Genomic DNA, 19,759 nt, shown 5'->3' with positions numbered 1-19,759 from the left:
TGTTCCGCCAGTTAACCCGGTCCTGTGCTTGCTGCTGCCAATTTATACCTGCAAACTTCTTAATCTCATCTGCCCACCTAACCTTCTGTCTCCCCCTAACCCGCTTGCCTTCTCTGGGAATCCAGTTAGGTACCCTTAACGACCAGCGGTCATCCTGTCTACGCGCTACATGCCCGGCCCATGTGCATTTCTTCTTGATTTCAGCTATGATATCCTTAACCCTCGTTTGTTCCCTAATCCACTCTGCTCTCATCTTGTCTCTTAAGGTTACACCTGCCATTTTTTCTTTCAATTGCTCGCTGCGTCGTCCTCAATTTAACCTGAACCCTATTTGGAAGTCTCGAGGTTCCTGCTCCGTAGCTAAGTACCGGCAAGATACAGCTGTTACATACCTTCCTCTTGAGGGATAGTGGCAATCTACCTGTCATAATTTGAGAGTGCTTGCCAATTGTGCTCCACCCCATTCATATTCTTCTAGTTACTTTAATCTCGTGGTTCGGCTCCGTGGTTATTACCTGCTCTAAGTAGACATAGTCTTTCACAACTTGAAGTGCACTATTACCTATCTCGAAGCGCTACTCTTTTCCGAGGTTGTTGTACATTACTTTCGTTTTCTGCAGATTCAATTTAAGACCTACCTTTCTGCTCTCCTTGTCTAACTCCGTATTCATGAGTTGCAATTCGTCCCCTGAGTTACTCAGCAATGCAATGTCATCGACGAAGCGCAGGTTACTAAGGTACTCTTCATTAACTCTTATCCCTAACTGTTCTCATTCTATGCTTCTGAAAAACTCCTGTAAGCATGCGGTAAATAGCATTGGGGAGATTGTGTTTCCCTGCCTTACACCATTCTTGATTGGTATTCTGTTGCTTTCTTTATGAAGCACGATGGTAGCAGTTGATCCCCTGTAGATTTCTTCCAGGATTTTTATATACACTTCATCGACGCCCTGTTTCCGCAGTGTCTGCATGACGGCTGATATTTCTACTGAATCAAACGCCTTCTCGTAATCTATGAAGGCTATGTATAGTGGTTGGTTATAGTCTGAGCATTTCTCTATTACCTGATTGATAGTATGAATGTGGTTGATTGTTGAGTAGCCTGTTCGAAATCCTGCTTGTTGCTTCGGTTGATTGAATTCTAATGTTTTCTTCACTCTGTTAGCAATTACTTTTGTAGATAGCTTGTATACTACAAAGAGCAGTGTCAGATATTATCTGAAAGTGTGTGACATTATGACAGTGTGTGACATTATGACAGTTATTGACTATATGGACAGTGTGTGGCACTGTACCAGGGCAGAGCTCTGATACAGTGACACACATTATATTGGAAATCCTCTTTTCATCTCGCTGGGCAACCACCAGTATGTTCTTGGTCAATGTTTACAGCAGCCCACGACAACCACATCGCTTTCACAAGCTCCTGTCTTATGTCAAGAAGTTGGCAAGAATTTCCCCCCTCCTCGTGGTAGGGGATTTTAACGCTCACTCAACCGCTTGGGGCTACATTAACGACACCAGAAAAGGGCGAATGCTGTGGCAAAACACCTACAATCTGGGCTACACCCTTATCACAGACCTTGCATACCCTTCGCGGTTGGGCAACAGTGTTGCCAGAGACACCACTCCTGACCTCCTTTTACTGCGAACATTACGCATGCAGAGTGGTCCAACCTTCATGAACATCTAGGCAGCGACCACTACATAATACAAACGATCGTCAAGGCTGGTCCGCAGCGCAGGAAATCCAAACAGCCTGCCCTCATTGACTGGGATGTTTTCCGCGAATTGCGGGCAACAGCCTCTCCACAATCTGCCACCTCGATCGACCAATGGACAGCTTCCTTACTACGAGACGTTAAGCGTGCTACCAAGACTCCCCCAGAAGACGCCGTAGGCGACACGGTAGACGCCAAGCTGCTGCACATGTGGGAGGCCCTCGCTGGTCTGCGCAAGCACTATAACTTCAACCAATTGAACCGCTCATTACGCAAACGCATTGCTATATTAACGCGTCAAATTGAAGATTACGCTCTTTAACTCTCCCGCCAGAACTTGCATCAGCTTTGTAACGTTATGAAACGCTTACTTAACGTGCCCAAAACGTGGAATATTCTTCGTCGTATAATAGAACCAACATCGACAAAAACTGCTCAGCGCCACTCCTTAATCACCGCTCTGCACAATTATCCAGGTACCAATGAAGACCTTATCCAAGACCTATCTAGTCGGTACATTCTCAGCGCAACTTCGGTTGATCTCCCATGCTACATTGGGTTGATAATTCAGCCCTCGATTCCCAGATTACAAAAGCGGAAGTGAGTTCCGCAGTTTCACAACTGAGACCCCAATCAGCACCTGGCCCGGATAAAATTACAAAAAAAAATCTTACGAGACCTTGACGAAGAATCACTTGAAACGCTCACATCTTATCTGCAAATGGTTCGGGAGTCGGTAGAAATACCAAACACATGGAAAACCGCCACAGTAATTATGATACCTAAACCAGGAAAACCACTCACTATCGAGAACCTTCGGCCGATATCTCTCACATCTTGTGTCGGCAAGGTACTCCAGCACATTATTCACATTCGACTACAAAGGTACATGGAAGAACATGCCCTCTACCCGCATACTATGTTCGGATTCCGCCCTAAACTTTCGACACAAGACGTGATGCTTCAACTGAAGAGTCATATTATCGACGGTGAAGACGGCTCTTGGTATGGGACACGTGCTATTCTGGGGCTAGACCTTACGAAGGCATTTGACAATGTGCTACATTCATCCATCCTTGCCACCCTCGCCATGCTCAACGTAGGCGCCCGTACCTACCGCTACATCCGCAACTTTTTAACGGACAGGACAGCCACTCTCTCGGTCAACGATTTGCCTGCACCTTCCATCACTCTCGGTGGAAAAGGGACACCACAGGGGTCGGTTCTCTCTCCATTTCTTTTCAACCTGACCATGCTTCACCTTCCGCCACTTCTAGAAGATATCCCCAACTCCACCACAGCATATACGCGAACGATGTCACCTTGTGGATTGCCAGAGGTAGTGACGGAGAGATACAAGATGCACTTCAATTAGCGATTAATAGAATCACAACTTACACTGAACAACGAGGATTGTCCTGCTCGCCCCAAAAGTCAGAGTTACTCGTCTATGAACCTTGATCTCCCTACAACAGAGACCTTCCCACGATAAATCTGCATGTGCAACATCACCCTATACGAACAGTCTCTACCATTCGCGTATTGGGCTTCCGCATTCAGCAGAACGGTGGCAATTCGGAAACAATGCAACTACTACACCATCATGTCTATCAGACTACTAGGCTCATCTCCCGCATCGCCAATAAACAGCATGGCATGAAAGAGGCCAATCTCATACGACTGGTGACCATCTTCTCCATAAGAAGAATCCTTGACGTTGCTCCATTTATGAAACTTACGCTCACCAAGAAGAAAAAACTAAACATATTGATCAGGCGCTGCTACAAGTGCGCGCTGCATCTTCCCATGTCTACGCCCAATGCGAAACTCAATGACCTAGGACTTCACAATACTATAGACGAATTCATTGAAGCCCAACGTATATCGCACTACAAACGATTAGGCCAAACTCCTACAGAACGTCATATCATGTGCGCACTCGGCATACCTTACGTCTCCCAGTTTGGCCAGAAACTCCGAATTCCTTCGAACATTCGCGACACTTTCATGATTCCCCCCCATACCACGCAATATGCACCCTGAATATAACGTGGAAAGATGAGTAGACCGCGCTAAGCAACTAGGCAAGCGTTACGCGAAAGCCACGTACGTGGCGTATGTAGACGCAGTGAAATATCCTACGCATCGGGCCGTGGCCCTCGCTGTAGCCACCGGGCCGCAGTACATAATTACCGCAACTGGCACCATTCTCGCAAACAAACCCGAACAAGGCGAAGAAGCAGCCACCGCTCTCGCCTACGCTTCAACCCAAACATCTTGCATCATCAGCGACTCCAAGACTGTCATCCGCTACTTTACCAAAGGTCTGATCTCCCAACCAGCACTCCGAATTCTCACAAGTACACCTCCGTTACGTCGTCGCCGCGTTGAGATCATCTGTACTCCGGACCACTCGGGGCTCGCGGGGAACCAACACGCTCATGACGCCGCCCGAGCTCTCGTCCACCGGGCGCGTCATCCAACACAGTACCACCCCTCGCGACCTGACGCGTCTGAGTGAGAGATGATGGTCTCCTCGTTTCGCGACAATGCAAGGGACAGAATGGTTACTTTTGGAGAAATCTTAATGTATTACCGTAGGCCAGACTTAAATACCCACCACCAGACAAGTGCCTTGGTAAGCAGCAGTCCACTACCTGGCGTCTATTACAGACACGCACTTTCCCCTGTCCGTCACTGTACAGCCGTATTTATTCCGCTATTCACACACCACAATGCAAAACGCGCGGTGCACCTAACGCTGAGCTCGACCATATTATATGGGCCTGCCCCGAAGCTACTCACTCAGTTAAACACAGCACGAACCCTACATTCACAATCACCATGGCCGAGCAGTGGGAGGCTTTGCTGCTCAGAACGTGCCCGGAGGACCAGCTCTGGGCTGTCCGGCTGGCTGAAGACGCCGCCAGGAAATAAAGCCTGGCCGCCGCCTGAGAAAGGGGGTTACAGAGGGGCCCGTCTCCCGGCCCCCGGCCACCTTTGACCCCAGCAGGGACACTTGAATAAAGTTTCTTCTCTCTCTCGTCATATAGTCATGTTGTGCCATACCAAGTTTGCTATTGATACCATTATCCAAATGGCCAGGAGAGCTAAAATTCTTAGGTGCCAGATAGATAGATAGATAGATAGATAGATAAATAGATAGATAGATAGATAGATAGATAGATAGATAGATAGATAGATAGATAGATAGATAGATAGATAGATAGATAGATAGATAGATAGATAGATAGATAGATAGATAGATAGATAGATAGATAGATAGATAGATAGATAGATAGATAGATAGATAGATAGATAGATAGATAGATAGATAGATAGATAGATAGATAGATAGATAGATAGATAGATAGATACGCTCTATGTCGCTGAAGTTCGCTAAAAAATGCTTCGCATTTAAAAGTAAGCTTTGTGTGTTGATGTTTACGTTTTTTGTACACTAGGGTGCAGCGCCATGTTCAGCATGGCGCCTAGAGCGTAACTCTATGCGCGCGGTTCACTGAGAAGCATGGCCACGTTTACACCACGTGTGTTTCACGGTGGGGCTTTTAGTGAATGCGAGGATGACTTTAGCGAGAAAGAGAGGGATGTGTCTCCACCCCACAGTGATGACATTGATTCGACATAAATGTATGACGGAGGCGACCATGAAGGCGGTGAAGGCATCTGCTTGAACAACTTCGGCCTGCACCCAGAAGAATACTTTGAGTGGTACTATATGCTGCCCAAATATCGGTGAAAAGTTTCCTGCGGAATCCAGGAGCAAAATAAACATTGTGTGAGTATTTTTACCACAGTTTGTTCTGTGTCTTTTTTTCACGTCGGTGCGTCTCCGCTGATACTAGCGGCTGTTTTGCGAAAGTTGGTGGAAGCAGTGAACTTGGTTGAAACTGAACAACTTCCGAAGAATCAGTGTTGCCCAGTAACATGAACAATGGTCTCACAGTGAACTAGAAAGCAATATTAGAGGCTCCATAGTGTTCATATAGGCACCAAACATGAAAACAGGCAAATACAGGGACTTTATACCGTCAGGCATTAATGCCAAAATAGGCATTCACGGGCACTATAAACCACGTATGCAGTGGTTACTGATCAGTCATCCCTGTTCATTCATTGAAGTGAGGCGATAGAAACGCCGGCAACAAAATAGAAATTAGCCAGATATCAGAACATGGCTAGCTTGAATACGAGACATCTCACAACATGCAGTGCAATGCCGTCTCACATGTTATTTTTGTGTGCACGTCTCTACACAGTGGTGCGTTCGGTGGGCCACCCTTTTGCAGCGGCCACCACAACGAAAACAAAAAAACGTTGCCACCTCACTTAGTGGAGATGAACAGAAGCACGAAGATGCCTTGCTGTTTCCATGTACTGGGCGATGCGTGGTTCAATTGACTCGATGGAGCACTGCTATTGTTTAGGCCGGCGCAGCAATGCAACACGCAGCGCCTTCGTGCCCCAGGAAAAGCCACAATGCCGAGTTTCCGCCGAAGATTGACTTCAGACCACCGCGCTGTGCGTCTCTGACTGATGAGCCACCGATGCTCACATCGGCACCACATATTCAGGTATGACCCTTCGGAGGCGCCTAGCCGCGACTGCCGTTCGACAAAGCATAGGTGGTCGGCCCGAGCAGCGATATGACAAACACGTTTCACTCCACTCGCTGGAAGCGAGATTCGCTGGAGGAGGCGGCATCGCCGGGACCATACACGTGTTTGGTTCGTGTATGTGTGTATGTTGGGGGCGGCGTCGGAATAATGATCCTCGTGTGCGTTGCGGCACTTTTTATTGGACAGTGTTGTATGGACCCATTCCCTGATCTATGGATCTGGGGAAACAAGACTGTTTGAAAACAAACCTCATGGGCCGCTGTGTACTTGTTCAAGTGTTTGTGCTATGAAAGGCCTTTCAATGAAGAGCTTCTCATTGTAGAGCTTCGGCCCAGAGAGCTCATTCCATGTAAATAATGTAAATAAACCGTCTCTACTAAGTTGAATCTCCTCCTGCCTAGGCATCATCAGGCCGGATCTCCGGTGCCCGCAAACCCCAGTCGCAAAAATACATTGAGTCAACGCTAAAATATTCCAGCATAGTTGAAGGTCTTTATATATCCGCGTTAAATGATAGACGAGAGATTACTACTTAATCGAAAGATTCTTTCTAGCACAGTGTTTGACGTAAGATTTTGTCTATAAAAGACTCTCTTTGCGAAGCTTCCCACGTAAGCCTAATGCAACTGCTCCAGTTAGGCCAATAACTTTCTTCTTTCAATGAACACATTAAATACATGTAAAAGTTACTAGTGAACAGTGCAACAAAATAAAATGTTACGAAAAATCAAACAAGGTGATTCTAGCACCCACAAAGAAATACCAATCCTCGCAAGTTTATTTCCAATGAATCATCCAAAATAGAAATGAACACCAACACCAGTGCGACAAAGCACCAATGGGGAACGCATATATTAGGAAACTCTACATTGAAACGTGTACGCTACTACACATATGTTGGGCACACATCTTATGTGAGCATGTGTATGTGCGTGTGTGTGTGTGTGTTTGTGAGAGAGAGAGAAGAAGAGAGAACGTGTGCGTGTGAGATCATTCGTTGTGTGTGTGTGTATGAATTTTTGTTTCTTGAACTCTGTATATCAAACAACCATGATATTTTTTTTCATGTAAGAATAATTCTCTCAAGACGAAATCTGCCTCACAGAGATTTCTTTCTCATATATTTTGTTTTATATTGAGTTCAATCGGATGTTATGTTGTATTGTTCGCATTTTCGACTGATTGCAGAAAAGCTGCCTTTGACCTATTCTGTAAGAAAGAATCGCTGACAGTATCAATAAACAAAAGAAGCAAATTTCAAAACAAAAAGACAGGTTATTTTCAAAGTGAGCAACAAATATTCGGGACTGATCTTCTCCCCTTTCGCAAGAACAGACGTCTACTTTGATCAGAAATATCTGCAACTTTTATTCGTCAAGAGTATTTTTGAGCAACTTCAACACTGTGCATAAGTGCCTTTCTTACGGATATTGTTTTTTCAGATGTCGTCTACTTGATTTTGGCAGAGCTCTTTTGAGTACTCTTCCTCAGAGACGTCGCATATATCCTCGAGATGGTCTAAGCAGTGCTGGGGGACGTCATCTTCTACTTCCTTAGAAACCCAGAGCTGACATTCTGTTAAAAAATGCAGCACAAACAAGTGAAAACAGTAAATGAATTGATCAGCCACAAAAACTCATTAAAAGAAGTTGATATTCATTTATTTATTTATTTATTTATTTGATATACAACTTTTAACCCGGAGGATGTCAAAGAGAGGAATATTAAAAAAGAAACCTTCATTCGCCAACAATTTTATATCTGTTATTCTTTTAATAATAAATGTATATAACGAGACTTCGGTACCAATGCGTGACGCCGGCTGCTTCTGTTCTTTTGCATAGAAGTGAACATCGCATATTTGGCAGCAAGCACAAGGCTACACATAGGTACATAGCAAAACACTTAGTTCTTGCATGTACGTTGTTCAGCAATAAATGCCGTCATGTCATGTCTGCCTACTAGAGATATGGTTTCGGCATTTGTTTATTTACAACTTATTAACACACGATAACAAGAGCATTTAGTTATTGTCAAATCTGGGCAATGTGCCACTGACTTATTAGTAACGAAGTTTGAACGTTGCATAGACCCAGATTCGTATAGCACAGTAGGTCGCAAAACCTGTATTTCTTAATCGTTTGCCTAAAAAAATACACTAATGCGCCTTATTTCAGGACATCCCCTGATTTTATTTGTTATTCTTTCAGTAAGCTTCGATCACCACTTTAGCGTCAGTATGTGCCAATAAATGTTTAATAATTCATTGCCAATGTAATCGGGCTTCAGTGCTGAAGAAACCAGAATCGAGATCAGCCAACCAGAGCTCGATGGACACCGTTCATCGATGACGTCTTTTGTGCCACGTTGAAGCAGCAGCTGTTAGCCTATCGCTGCATCTTTTCCAACAGTCAACTTTCACGCGCATGAGCCTATATAAAGTGTGATTGAATCTCCTACCCTGGCCAAAATTGGCGGTAGCACTCATGATAGCGTGGAGTGGTTCTGGTGAATCACTGTCGCTAATTTCTTTAGCACTTATGCGAGCATGGTCCACAGGATGCACCAAGCCATGACACTCAGGTCACATGGGTACCCCTCAGCATTTTCAATGAGGACGTCTGTCTGAAGCAACAACTTTTCCTATCCATGCTATTGCACCAACATTGAGACGCATCCTGAAAAGCACTTTGCATATGTTACAGATATTCTCGATATTAGAACATATTTCTAGATGTTGTTCAGCTCAATACCTCTCCCTATCACGGGGTAACAGACGAGAGCATCACATGAACTGTCAAGCATTTAGTATAAGACCACAATGCTAAGGAACAAAATCTGTTAGAAAACATTGTATGGGTGTCAAAGTGCGATGCAATATCTCTTACGATCTCCGTCGTAGGGAATCTCCACAATGACGCAGTCTTTATAGTCCGTGTACACAAAGTGGGCAACCTTGGTATTTTCGGTGTCTGCAAAACACGCATTAAAACATCAGTAATCTTGTTACGTTAAACGACTAGAGTGTCATATTGTAGAAATTATTTTAAATGCAAAGCATTTTTTAGCAAACTTCGGCGACTCTGATTATATCTATCTATCTATCTATCTATCTCTAACTATCTATCTATCTATCTATCTATCTATCTATCTATCTATCTAGCCGCTTACGTTTGGGTGCTCTCGTGGTCGGCCCCTTAACGTGGCGTGAACAAAATTAGCATGGGAGTGTGAGATTGTTTGACGAATGTGAAGCGCTGATCAAGACGTGAATAATGTCACAATCCCATCGCGTACGTCGTCATACACTTCCCGCCAGACAATGGCACATACCCATGGTCGGGTATGTGAAGCTGGTAGGCGGGTATCTGCCACAGGTGATTGACACTTAGTATATACCCAAGAATGACAACACATGGGCAATTTGAACGTGCGAGCGTTAAGCAATACCCAACATCGGTAGCGTCCACCCTACGAATGCACAGAATAAATGTCAGGGTCCCAGCTGAAGTCTAACTCAAGCATTTTGCGTGGCTTTGAAGCATTGTACCACAGAGCTACGCCAAGTATCGGAACTGCTTTTCAAATAGACGTTAATCTTTGTGAAACGTCAATAGTACTTGCAGTGCTGCCTACCCAACTTAATAAACATTACATATGTACCCTTTTGATAGAGCCGTCACGTCAGGTTAACGTCAATATGGTTAGTTGTCATGAGCTGAAGTTGATTTATGTGGCAGCATCCAGGGCCAGCATTCTCGCAAGCATCAGCGCTTCATATCAGTTTCTGGCGTTGATAATACGCGTGTTACAGTTGGCATCTTTGTGCAAGTTCAAACAACTGGTTATATGAACATCTGCAACTCTTCAACTAATGTCTGTGCTTGCAACATTTGTACATATATTTGGCATCATTTCATTACGTGTCGCTCATTAAAAAAATTGCAACACGGTTACCTTCTTTACAAATGCTTCGCATAAGGTTGATCCCCAGGTACGAGGGATCTGCCGAATTTTTTACGCATGCTTCAACTTTGGGATGCGCAAAATACGATTTGGAAGGCTTTCTAAGGCATCTGTTCCGGCCATTTTCAAACGCTTCTGCGCTACCCCGCCTGAATGTCAGATTTAATTTTGAAATATTTGACAACACTGAATAAGCTCGAATATCAGCCAGACGTGTAGCCACGTAGCAGTGCTTTTGATTACATCACGAAATCCAGAGCCAAGCACTGCATGATTTGATGTAATGTAATGCTATTGCTGACGTATCTCCGTCAAAAATGACTCACAATGTCACAAAAGTTTCCATATCTGCAATGGTTTAATAGAAGAGTAGGGCTTAAGCCAATATTAGCTACAGGTACGTGTCTCAACTCACCATCGTCTAAGGTGAAGACAACCCTGTCCGGTGCATCTCCAGCAGATAAATGCAGAGCAACATTTTTTCTGGAACAAAAGTGAAGTTGCCCATACTGTCGCTTGTACTTATCGTTGTGTATGTTTTTTGATGTGATAGTCATTTGCTTGGCATAAAAAGGCAAGCGTCGGGGGTCTATCAATTCAAGCTGCCGCTATGCGGTGAGTGATGCAAACACATCGTTACTTTTGTACGAAGTTTTTTTTCTCTTTAGACGCTCTCTAAACTCTTCTATTATTCATTAGCCAGCCGTAGATGTAATTACTAGTACGTAAATCTGACTCCCAACTGAGGATCACTGTCGACTACTATATCTGCTTACCTAAGCTTTAAATACTACTCCAAAATGTCAATGCAGTATGATACAGCGTTAAGGGTGCACCAGTGGATTCTATTGCAGTGTAAAACTTTTGCGTTTATTTTTCACGCGATGGAACCGTCCTCGAGGTAACACTCAACGCAACAATCACAGAGAAGTAGCCGATTACTGCTTGAGAAAGGAGCGCGCAACCCGTCAGTTGGCACAAAATGTCACAGCGGCAATGCTACAACTCATATCAGCAGCGTTTTGGCGGTATTAAAATTTTAAAGCCAACAATATCAAAAGTAAGCAAGACAGAAATAAATTACGGCAGAATAAATGCATGCGATGGAGGATAAACCAGAGCAAAAAGCTGGCCTAAGCTTGCAAAGTCAGAAGTTCAAGACCGCACTCTGTTGTTTTTTATTAAACACATAAGGAGTTTAAAGCAGTTAGGACAAGGCCAGGCGAGCTACGAGTAGCTACTAGGATCTGCGACATCCAGGCGTTGTACAGTATGTAGAAATGTGAAGTTGAGAGCTGATAGGTGGTCAGGTGGTATTCTACAGTGCTAAAAGAGGGAAACAGAACCCCCTACTTAGATATAGCACATTAGCAAAGGAAGCGATGAAAAAATATATATGATGCTAATGTCAATTCCGGATCATTTTCAATTGTATATTTACTTAAAACGCGTGATTAGGGAGTTGTTGAAAAAATAACAAGAGAAAAATATCGGGGGTATGATCTAAATACTGCCAGTAACGCATTCCCCCACCGAAGCAGGATTGGCCACCCTTCAATACTTGGCTGCTATATGAACGCACAAATAAAACCTCAGCCCTCAGTACCCAGCGGCTGTGAAGCAACTGTCCAAGGCAGTGGTCAGATCTGCGACGCAGTGGGGGACGCTAAGAATGTATGGGTCCGAACAGGTCACAAATAGAATTAGAACTTGGCCTACGTTTAATGTTAGAACTTTATCTAGTGAGAATGATCTGGCTGTGCTATTCGAGGAATATAAGAGGGTTTAATGGGATACAATAGGGCTCAGCGAAGTTAAAGTATACGCGAAGCATATACTGCACTTAAGAACGGACACGTCCTATGCTACCGTTGATTAGTTTAAAAAAGAAAACTATATAGATGTGGGGTTTCTTATACACAAGAATATCGTAGGCAACATAGAGGACTACATTAGCATCAGTGAGGGGGTGGCAAGTATCAATTAGGTTAACAAAAGATAGAAAATAAGGGTGGTACAAGCCTACGCACTTACATAGAGCCATGATGATCATTTTGTTAAACGCTCATATGAAAACGTATAGTCCACAGTTGATAAAGTAAAGACACAGTATACTATTCTGATGGGGGACGTTGATGCCTAAGTAGGCAAGAAACCAGCCGGGAACTGTGCAGTGGGGGAAAGTAAAGACACAGTATACTATTCTGATGGGGGACGTTGATGCCTAAGTAGGCAAGAAACCAGCCGGGAACTGTGCAGTGGGGGAATATGGCCTCGGATTGAGAAATGCCGGGTGGGAGCAATCAGCAGAGCTCGCAGAACGTAATCATTTACGGATCTTGAATACATTCGACAGAAAACAGGCTAGCCCTAAGCGGACGTGGCAGATTCCTGATGGCAAAACTAAAAATGCAATACACTTCATTGTGTGTGCACATCCAGGCGTTGTACAGTATGTAGAAATAGTCGGCGAGATCCGATGCAGTGACCATAAAATGGTGAAAGCCAGAATCCACATAGATTTAGAACAACAAATGCATAAACTAATACGCAAGAAGTCAATTATTGAGCCAGTGAAGAGAGTGAACGTACAGGAAATAAAGTATGGCTTTAGAATATATTCGCAGCCGTATACGTTGTTAGCATGGACAGAATGAACGATAATCTTAGTAGTATCATGAAAGAGTGGGCTATAGAATTTTGAGGGCAGTCACTAAACAGGACACTGGCAAACTGTCTCAGAAGAATGAAAAATGCGTTAAGAGGCGACACATCATGCAAGCCTGAATTGCAACCGACAAAATAGAGCTAGTGGAGCTTTCGAAGTTTATCAATAGGCGTAAGGTAGCCGACCTCACGAGGCATAACTTGGACGGAATCGAGCAGGCCGTAAAGAGCGGCAGAAGCCTAAAAGCTGTAAATGCAAATGTGTGCATAGGCAAAAACGGAATGTATGCGTTAGGGAACAAGGAAGGCAATGCCATAACCAACTTCGATAGGATAGTCGAGGTGGTGGAGGAGTTTTACAGTGAGTGGTACAGAAGCCCAAACAAACAGGATGATAAGGTATGAAGCAGATTTAGCACACTCAAATTTCACATCCTGCCCGTCACGAAGAGGGAAGTAATGAAATCTCTAGAAGGAATGCAAAGAGGCAAATCCGCTGGTCAGGATAGGGTAAATACGGACCTGCCAAAAAATGGCGGAAATATTGTGTTAGTAAACAGGCCACTTCATAAAGAAAGCGTCTCTTCACGAAAAATGTACAAGAAGCTTGGAAGAACGCAAATATCATCTTAACTATAAGAAAGAAAACGTCGATCACTGAAAATTACAAGCCGATCAGCCTACTGTCTGTTCTCTACAAACTATTTACAAAAATATAGCGAGATGACAGTTTAATCAACCAAATGACCAAGCAGGATTTCACACAGTATACTGTACAATAGAGCATAATCACACTATCAATCAGGTGTTGGTGGTATGCATGGAATACAACCAACCTATATACATAACCTTCATAGATTACTAAACCACATTTGACTCAGTCGAGACCAGGGTGTCTCTTACAGAGTGGTCGAGACATCAGCAATAATGCGGGCAATACGGAATCAGGGCATCGACGAACCCTATGTAAACATAATAAAGAAATGTACAGCTGACCCACAGTCACCATAGTTCTTCATAAACGAAGCAACACAATCCCAATAAAGAATGGCGTAAGGCAGGAAGACACTATCTCTCTAATGCTATCCGCCGAGTGCTTACAGGATGTTTTCAGGGCCCTAGATTGCGAATGGTTCGGAATAAGAGTTAGTGGGGAGTCTCTTAGTAACCTGCAATTTGCTGATGAAATTGCCTTGATGAGCGACTCAGGGCACGAATTACAGCTCATGATTACAGAACTTGACACGGAAAGCAGAAGGCCTGGTCTGAAAATTAATATGCGTAAATCTAAAGTATTGTACAACAGTCTCGGCAGAAAACAGTGCTTAGAGGTAGGTGAAAAGACATTGAAGGTTGTAAAGAAACATGTATACTTGGGACAGGTAGTACCCATGGAACCGAATCATCAGAGTGAAATAACTAAAAGAATAAGAATAGGGCGGATCGCGCTCAGCAAGAGTATTCAAATCATGAATGGTAACCTACCACTAATCCTTAAGTGGAAGGTATATAACAGCTGCATCTTGCCGGTACTTACAGTGCAGAAACCTGTAGGCTTCCAAAGAGCATTCCGTTTAAATTGAGGGTGGCAAAGCGAGCGATTGAAAGAAGAATGATAGGTGTAACCTTACGAGACAAGAACAGAGCAGATTGAGTCTGGGAACAAACCGGGGTTAAGGATATCATAATAGAAGTCAAGAAAAAGAAACGGACATGCGCCGGGCACGTAGCGCGTAGGCAGGATAACCACTGGCCATTAAGGGTAATTGACTGTATTCCCAAAGAAAGCAAACGCTCGAGGGGGAGATAGAAAAAACTATATGGCCTGATGAGATTAAAGTGTTCGCAGGTATAACGTGGTAGCAGTAAGTACACGACCACCTTACTTGTGGACGATGCCAGTGGCCTTTGCCCTGCAGTGCGCGTAATCAGGCTGATGATGATCGTGATAACTACTCTTCAAGCTCATTGGTGAAAAGAAAGACTGCAGCAGAATCAGTGACAAATTAATATATTGCAGCTTGTATTCCCAACGTTTAGAAATAGTATAAGAGGGCTCTCGAACGCAGAAAACTTGTAAGCCAAGCATTTTTAAGCTCACTGGTTTCACATTAGGCTTCCGTCATCTAGCAGTGCAGTTGAAAAGCACAGAGAAAATTAAAAGTACACGGCTTTGTCTTACATCAGCTCCTGTTCCGATTATAGATTCTTCACCTTATATGTGGAATGTGCGACCATACCTTTATTGCTGCCTATCAGTTTGGGGAAGCACTACGCAATCTAATTTGCAATTACTATTTTTTACAGAGAAAAGCCAAAAATCCATCAAGACAGTCCAAACGAACGCTAACAGATTACAACACTCTTGAGCAACAACAACAAAAGTATAGCAGAAATTTTAAAAAATCACAAACAGAAAAAATAATAAGGCCCTAAGTATTTCAACTACTTCTTTCATAGTTTTTTTGTAATTCATTAGGTGCATACTGCCTGCTACTTGCGTTTAATGTTATTTGTGTCATTTATGATACGTGTGATTATGTGTATTCACTTGAAGAATTTTATTTTATATTTTACAAGTGTTCAAAGTTGCACGTGAAATACTATTTCTTTTATGCAAGTGTTTCAGTTGCTTCCGGTTTTTGTTGTCATTGTCTGTGTGCGAACTGTTGTTATTTCTGGTGGGAGAACCACATCAGGCGTGAATGTCTTTAGTCTTGTCTTTCCGAAGTGTAATTTTTTTGCACACGAATAATACTATTTCAATATATCTGGTAAGCACTTTGATCTTGAAATGATGAACCATTTACCTAGTACGGCCGTTTCCACCCTTGAACATCCAAACGTACGTGGCTTTTTTTGCTTGCATATCCAACTCAGTTCGCTTGTTGGTCAGGCATTGAAATTCAGGGTCTTTGCCTGAACTATACACAAGTACAACATAAGGAAACTTGTCGAATAGCTGCAGAATAAACAACGAAAAAGCAGGGTGAATGTGATTCATCTGCATTCAACGAATAACAATGAAAAAGTCCTATAAGAATTGTGCCTCTTGGTGTAGAACAGGTGCATTTTTGTATAATTAAATGGTTAACACAACACTAGATTTACTGGTTTGACGGTGAGAGGAAAGAAGCAGAATTAAAGAGATTAATAAAACTACCAAAGTTGCACCTGCACTGTCAATTACGCCATCAATCATTTTGATTTCAACAATGTCTGCCTATTCACTGGCCATCTTGTTGAAAAATGTAAAAATGCCTCGTTTTTTTTTTGGCTGTTCATGAAGTATCCGTGATGATTTCGGAATTTCTTGACTTTTGTTACTGTTTCTTATTTATTTTCCAAACGTCAAAGTCTTATTTATTTTTCAAACGTCAAAGTCAGTCAAAATACACTTGAAAATGTGACACCCTAACTTGTATAGGCGTATATATTTACGTTAAGTACAGTAAAATGGAGAAAAAGGATTTGGTTTGGCACCTTTGTAGCTGCAATGAAATGGGCGTATTTTGCCGCTATGCGAAGCACATGCTGATAAAAATAGCAAAAGTAATCGCACAAACGCTGCATTTACGCCAATTTCCAATAGAATATATAATTTCGAAAAGACTTTGGTGTAACTAAAATGCACCACACACAAATGTGTGGACTACCTGTAGCATTATTAGCGCGTGATCCTCAATTATATCTACATTTTGTGATGTTTCGCATACTTATGGGACATGACTGAAGCGAATAAAAAGTGCTACGGCATTTTAATATTTCAGAAGTGTTTACTCATTTATAATTTGAGAAGTGTTTACTTTTACTTATTTGAGGAGTGTTTAGTACAAAGCGACGTAGAGGTGGGCGTCTATGGTGGGCGTCAACGTAGAGTGAGGTAGGCGTCTAAGTGGTGTGAATGAATCAACTGTTCACTTATTCAAAAGCTTTTTTCTTTCATTGTGTGTTATTTAGTATCAGTTAATACACCTGGCTTGTAAGCTCATTTGTTTTCTTTATCTGCGTGTTTATAGTTGTTTTTAGTATTGCATTTGTTATGTCGCATACTAGTATAATAAATCTATTGTTTTGTTGTGCCACACACGTCTATGATCTCTTCACTGCTCTGCTTGCATACGGAACGAGCTAACCAGCTGTCATTCCCGCCTTCGTCTTTGCGCCGGTGACGCTAGCGTTGCAGCTTGTAACAAACATTAATAGAAATTTTATATCCAGTCATCTATTTAGCTAACAGTGCCTATGCCTTCACGAGAGACTCATCAAAATTACTGACTTTTTGGCATTACTTGTGTCCATGGCACCGTCTCCGGATGCCAGTTATATCAGGATTGAGAAACTTCTTTGTCTAAAGACAAAGAATTGTGCTACCGTATCCACCGGCTGCTATATATGCTAGTGTATTTAGTGCAAGGAGGTTGATGCCTGAAAGCTCCGAAGCGCCCTTGAACTGAAAAAGAATAGTTCTAAAATATGATTGTGTTGTGTGCACGTCACCCCTGTACTTCCCAATGCATAAAATAAAGATAAAACAAAGCAATGCTGAATTGTTTCACCATGGTAGCATTAAACAAGTCGCTTCGCAGAAGTTCCGGCATGGGTGTAGTTGGTTGTGAGGGAGATGTAACCGTTGCCAGTGAGCGCAATTTTGAAACATTTATATGAACTCTTTTTTAGCTTTTTTTAGTGCAGTAATTGAACTTAGGCATGCATTACATTCAGAAGTTTCACGAAAGAGCCACGCAATTGCTTGGAATTGCTTTGAAAAAATTCCTATGGGAATGCCTCATTATGCGAGGAGTCTCGTTAACGCATGCAATGTTGCTAGGCAGAAACGTAGAATTGCATCAGTTGTAAACACACATGAATTTTACATTAAGAGAGGAAATTGAAGGCCCTTCATTACAAACCACTACGACATATTTATTGCTCATCATCAGCAATTGCATCAACATAGTGCGCTGCTAAATTGTTTAGCATGTTATCATGAGGACTTGTAGTGCGTCATTCGATGATTTAGAAAAGAAAAAAAAGTCTATGGTATACGTGGCACTTCCCAGCTTTAGTTCCGGTAGATTTTCAAAGATAGCTATAAAAAGTCAACGTTATTCGCACAGACATTCTTTTTCTTGAGCCGTGGTTGAGGTTTCAAATGGGAACTGAGGCCAGGCTACCAAATTAGAATAACATGCCAAGGGGGCCCGACTGGGCCATCAAGTTCTAGTTGTCAAGAAAAGTTCAGGCGTCCCTCCACTTTTGCTTTGCCTGAAGAGCCTAAAAAAATCCACTTCTTAGGCGATTTGTAATAGCACGCTGCTATAGACGCGCTTCATAGCAAACCTGCGATAGGAGTTTTCGAACAGAGGTCCAAAAAGAGTGGGAGCCCAAAGCGACTCTTGTGCGCTACCACGAAATCAAGCCAGGGATAAAAGAGTTCTCGAATTAGGACTCGCGCGCATCGTTTGTGTGTTGTGCTTGCTGCCCCATGGCTGTCAAGAAGGTCAACTATGGTGTATAACACAAAGTAAAAGTTTTCAGAAAAAATTGTTTCATATTCGAGTGCCAAACAATAACATTACTAGTAATTAGTTGCAGGCTCGTCAGCACGCAAATTGTGTTACAGTCTCTGTGTTCATCATAACGAGCAACATGCTTGGCAGTAACACTTGCTCAAAAGAAGCTCTAGGTTTTATATTGAAGGCAAAAGGTTTAGTGGAGTGCCAAACAAGGACTATAGATATAAGACTATGACATAGTCACACAAATCAAGTTTTACAAAGCAGCCCAAATTACAGTTTTGCTACAAAGTGATATAGGAGATGTCTTTTCAGCAACTTTGGCTCTTTCTCATTAAGCTGACACCCTCAATTATCCCAAATAAAAATATGGTGTACACTCAACCAACTGAAAAACCATCAAAAGTTCTATATTGGTTTTTCTAACGATGTAAAGATCTCAGATAAAAAACGAAAATATATTAACGGGTATAGAATGAGGTCTTATAGAAACCGTAAGTACAATGTGTACCTTGGGTGACTCGCTTTTAACAACTTTACAGCAATTACCCCGGCACTTTACCTTGACGCTACACTGAAATAGTCTAGGATGGCTATGCCATATAAACACAGTTACGCTGTCAGTATAAATATCTACACCCATACACTAGAAAAAAAGCTTTGTAGGGGCTGGCGGGCATATCTCTACATTCACCGAGACAAACATGATGCTGCTGTAAGAAAGAAAAAAATGTACATTTTCTGAAATGTAACTCACCTCGAACGTATCGGTAACGTTTCGTTCAAGCTTGTGCGGTGCCTTCGACGAGGCAGGCGTAACGACGAATGCAACACAAGCAATGGCTACCGCGAGCGACAAGTGCAGAGAGTGCATAGTGAGTCGATGTCGGCACTTTTCGCGAGATGAACTGCCGGTCAAAGGGCCTGATCTTATATATACATATTCTTAAAATTTACCAATTCCATGAAATGTAATGAGTACTGAAATTTGCAGATACAGGCATCACTTTTCCATTTGATGGCAGACATGTTTCTTCTCTTAAAATGGAGCGAGAATCCTATCTCTAACTTTGGCAATATTATTTCAACATACTTTCATATTAAGTTTCCTTTAATTAGTACATTTTTATTGGAAGCTACACACGTCACACGTTGATCTGCGTTCTCTTTATTGCAGCTGTTGTACCTAACTGCTCATGAGGTCTAAACTCATTAGGCTCAAAAAAGTTTGAAACACAATTATGTG

At 42.6% G+C, this 19,759-nt stretch overlaps 1 protein-coding gene across 1 annotated transcript; it reads right to left on the bottom strand.

Annotated features, from left to right (window-relative positions):
* Positions 1 to 7,704: 7,704 nt before the first annotated feature.
* Positions 7,705 to 19,397, bottom strand: LOC142784650 (uncharacterized). Its single transcript, XM_075883079.1, has 5 exons — positions 19,271 to 19,397; positions 15,805 to 15,956; positions 10,743 to 10,810; positions 9,250 to 9,333; positions 7,705 to 7,936 (listed from the first exon to the last, which is right to left on the bottom strand). The coding sequence occupies exons 1-5, from the start codon at positions 19,385 to 19,387 to the stop codon at positions 7,800 to 7,802; spliced, it is 558 nt and encodes a 185-aa protein (XP_075739194.1). The 5' UTR covers positions 19,388 to 19,397; the 3' UTR covers positions 7,705 to 7,799.
* Positions 19,398 to 19,759: the final 362 nt, after the last annotated feature.

This window comes from Rhipicephalus microplus, unplaced genomic scaffold (genome assembly GCF_043290135.1).
Source record: "Rhipicephalus microplus isolate Deutch F79 unplaced genomic scaffold, USDA_Rmic scaffold_15, whole genome shotgun sequence".
Taxonomy (NCBI): domain Eukaryota; kingdom Metazoa; phylum Arthropoda; class Arachnida; order Ixodida; family Ixodidae; genus Rhipicephalus; species Rhipicephalus microplus.
This window is presented reverse-complemented; position numbering and strand designations above follow the sequence as displayed.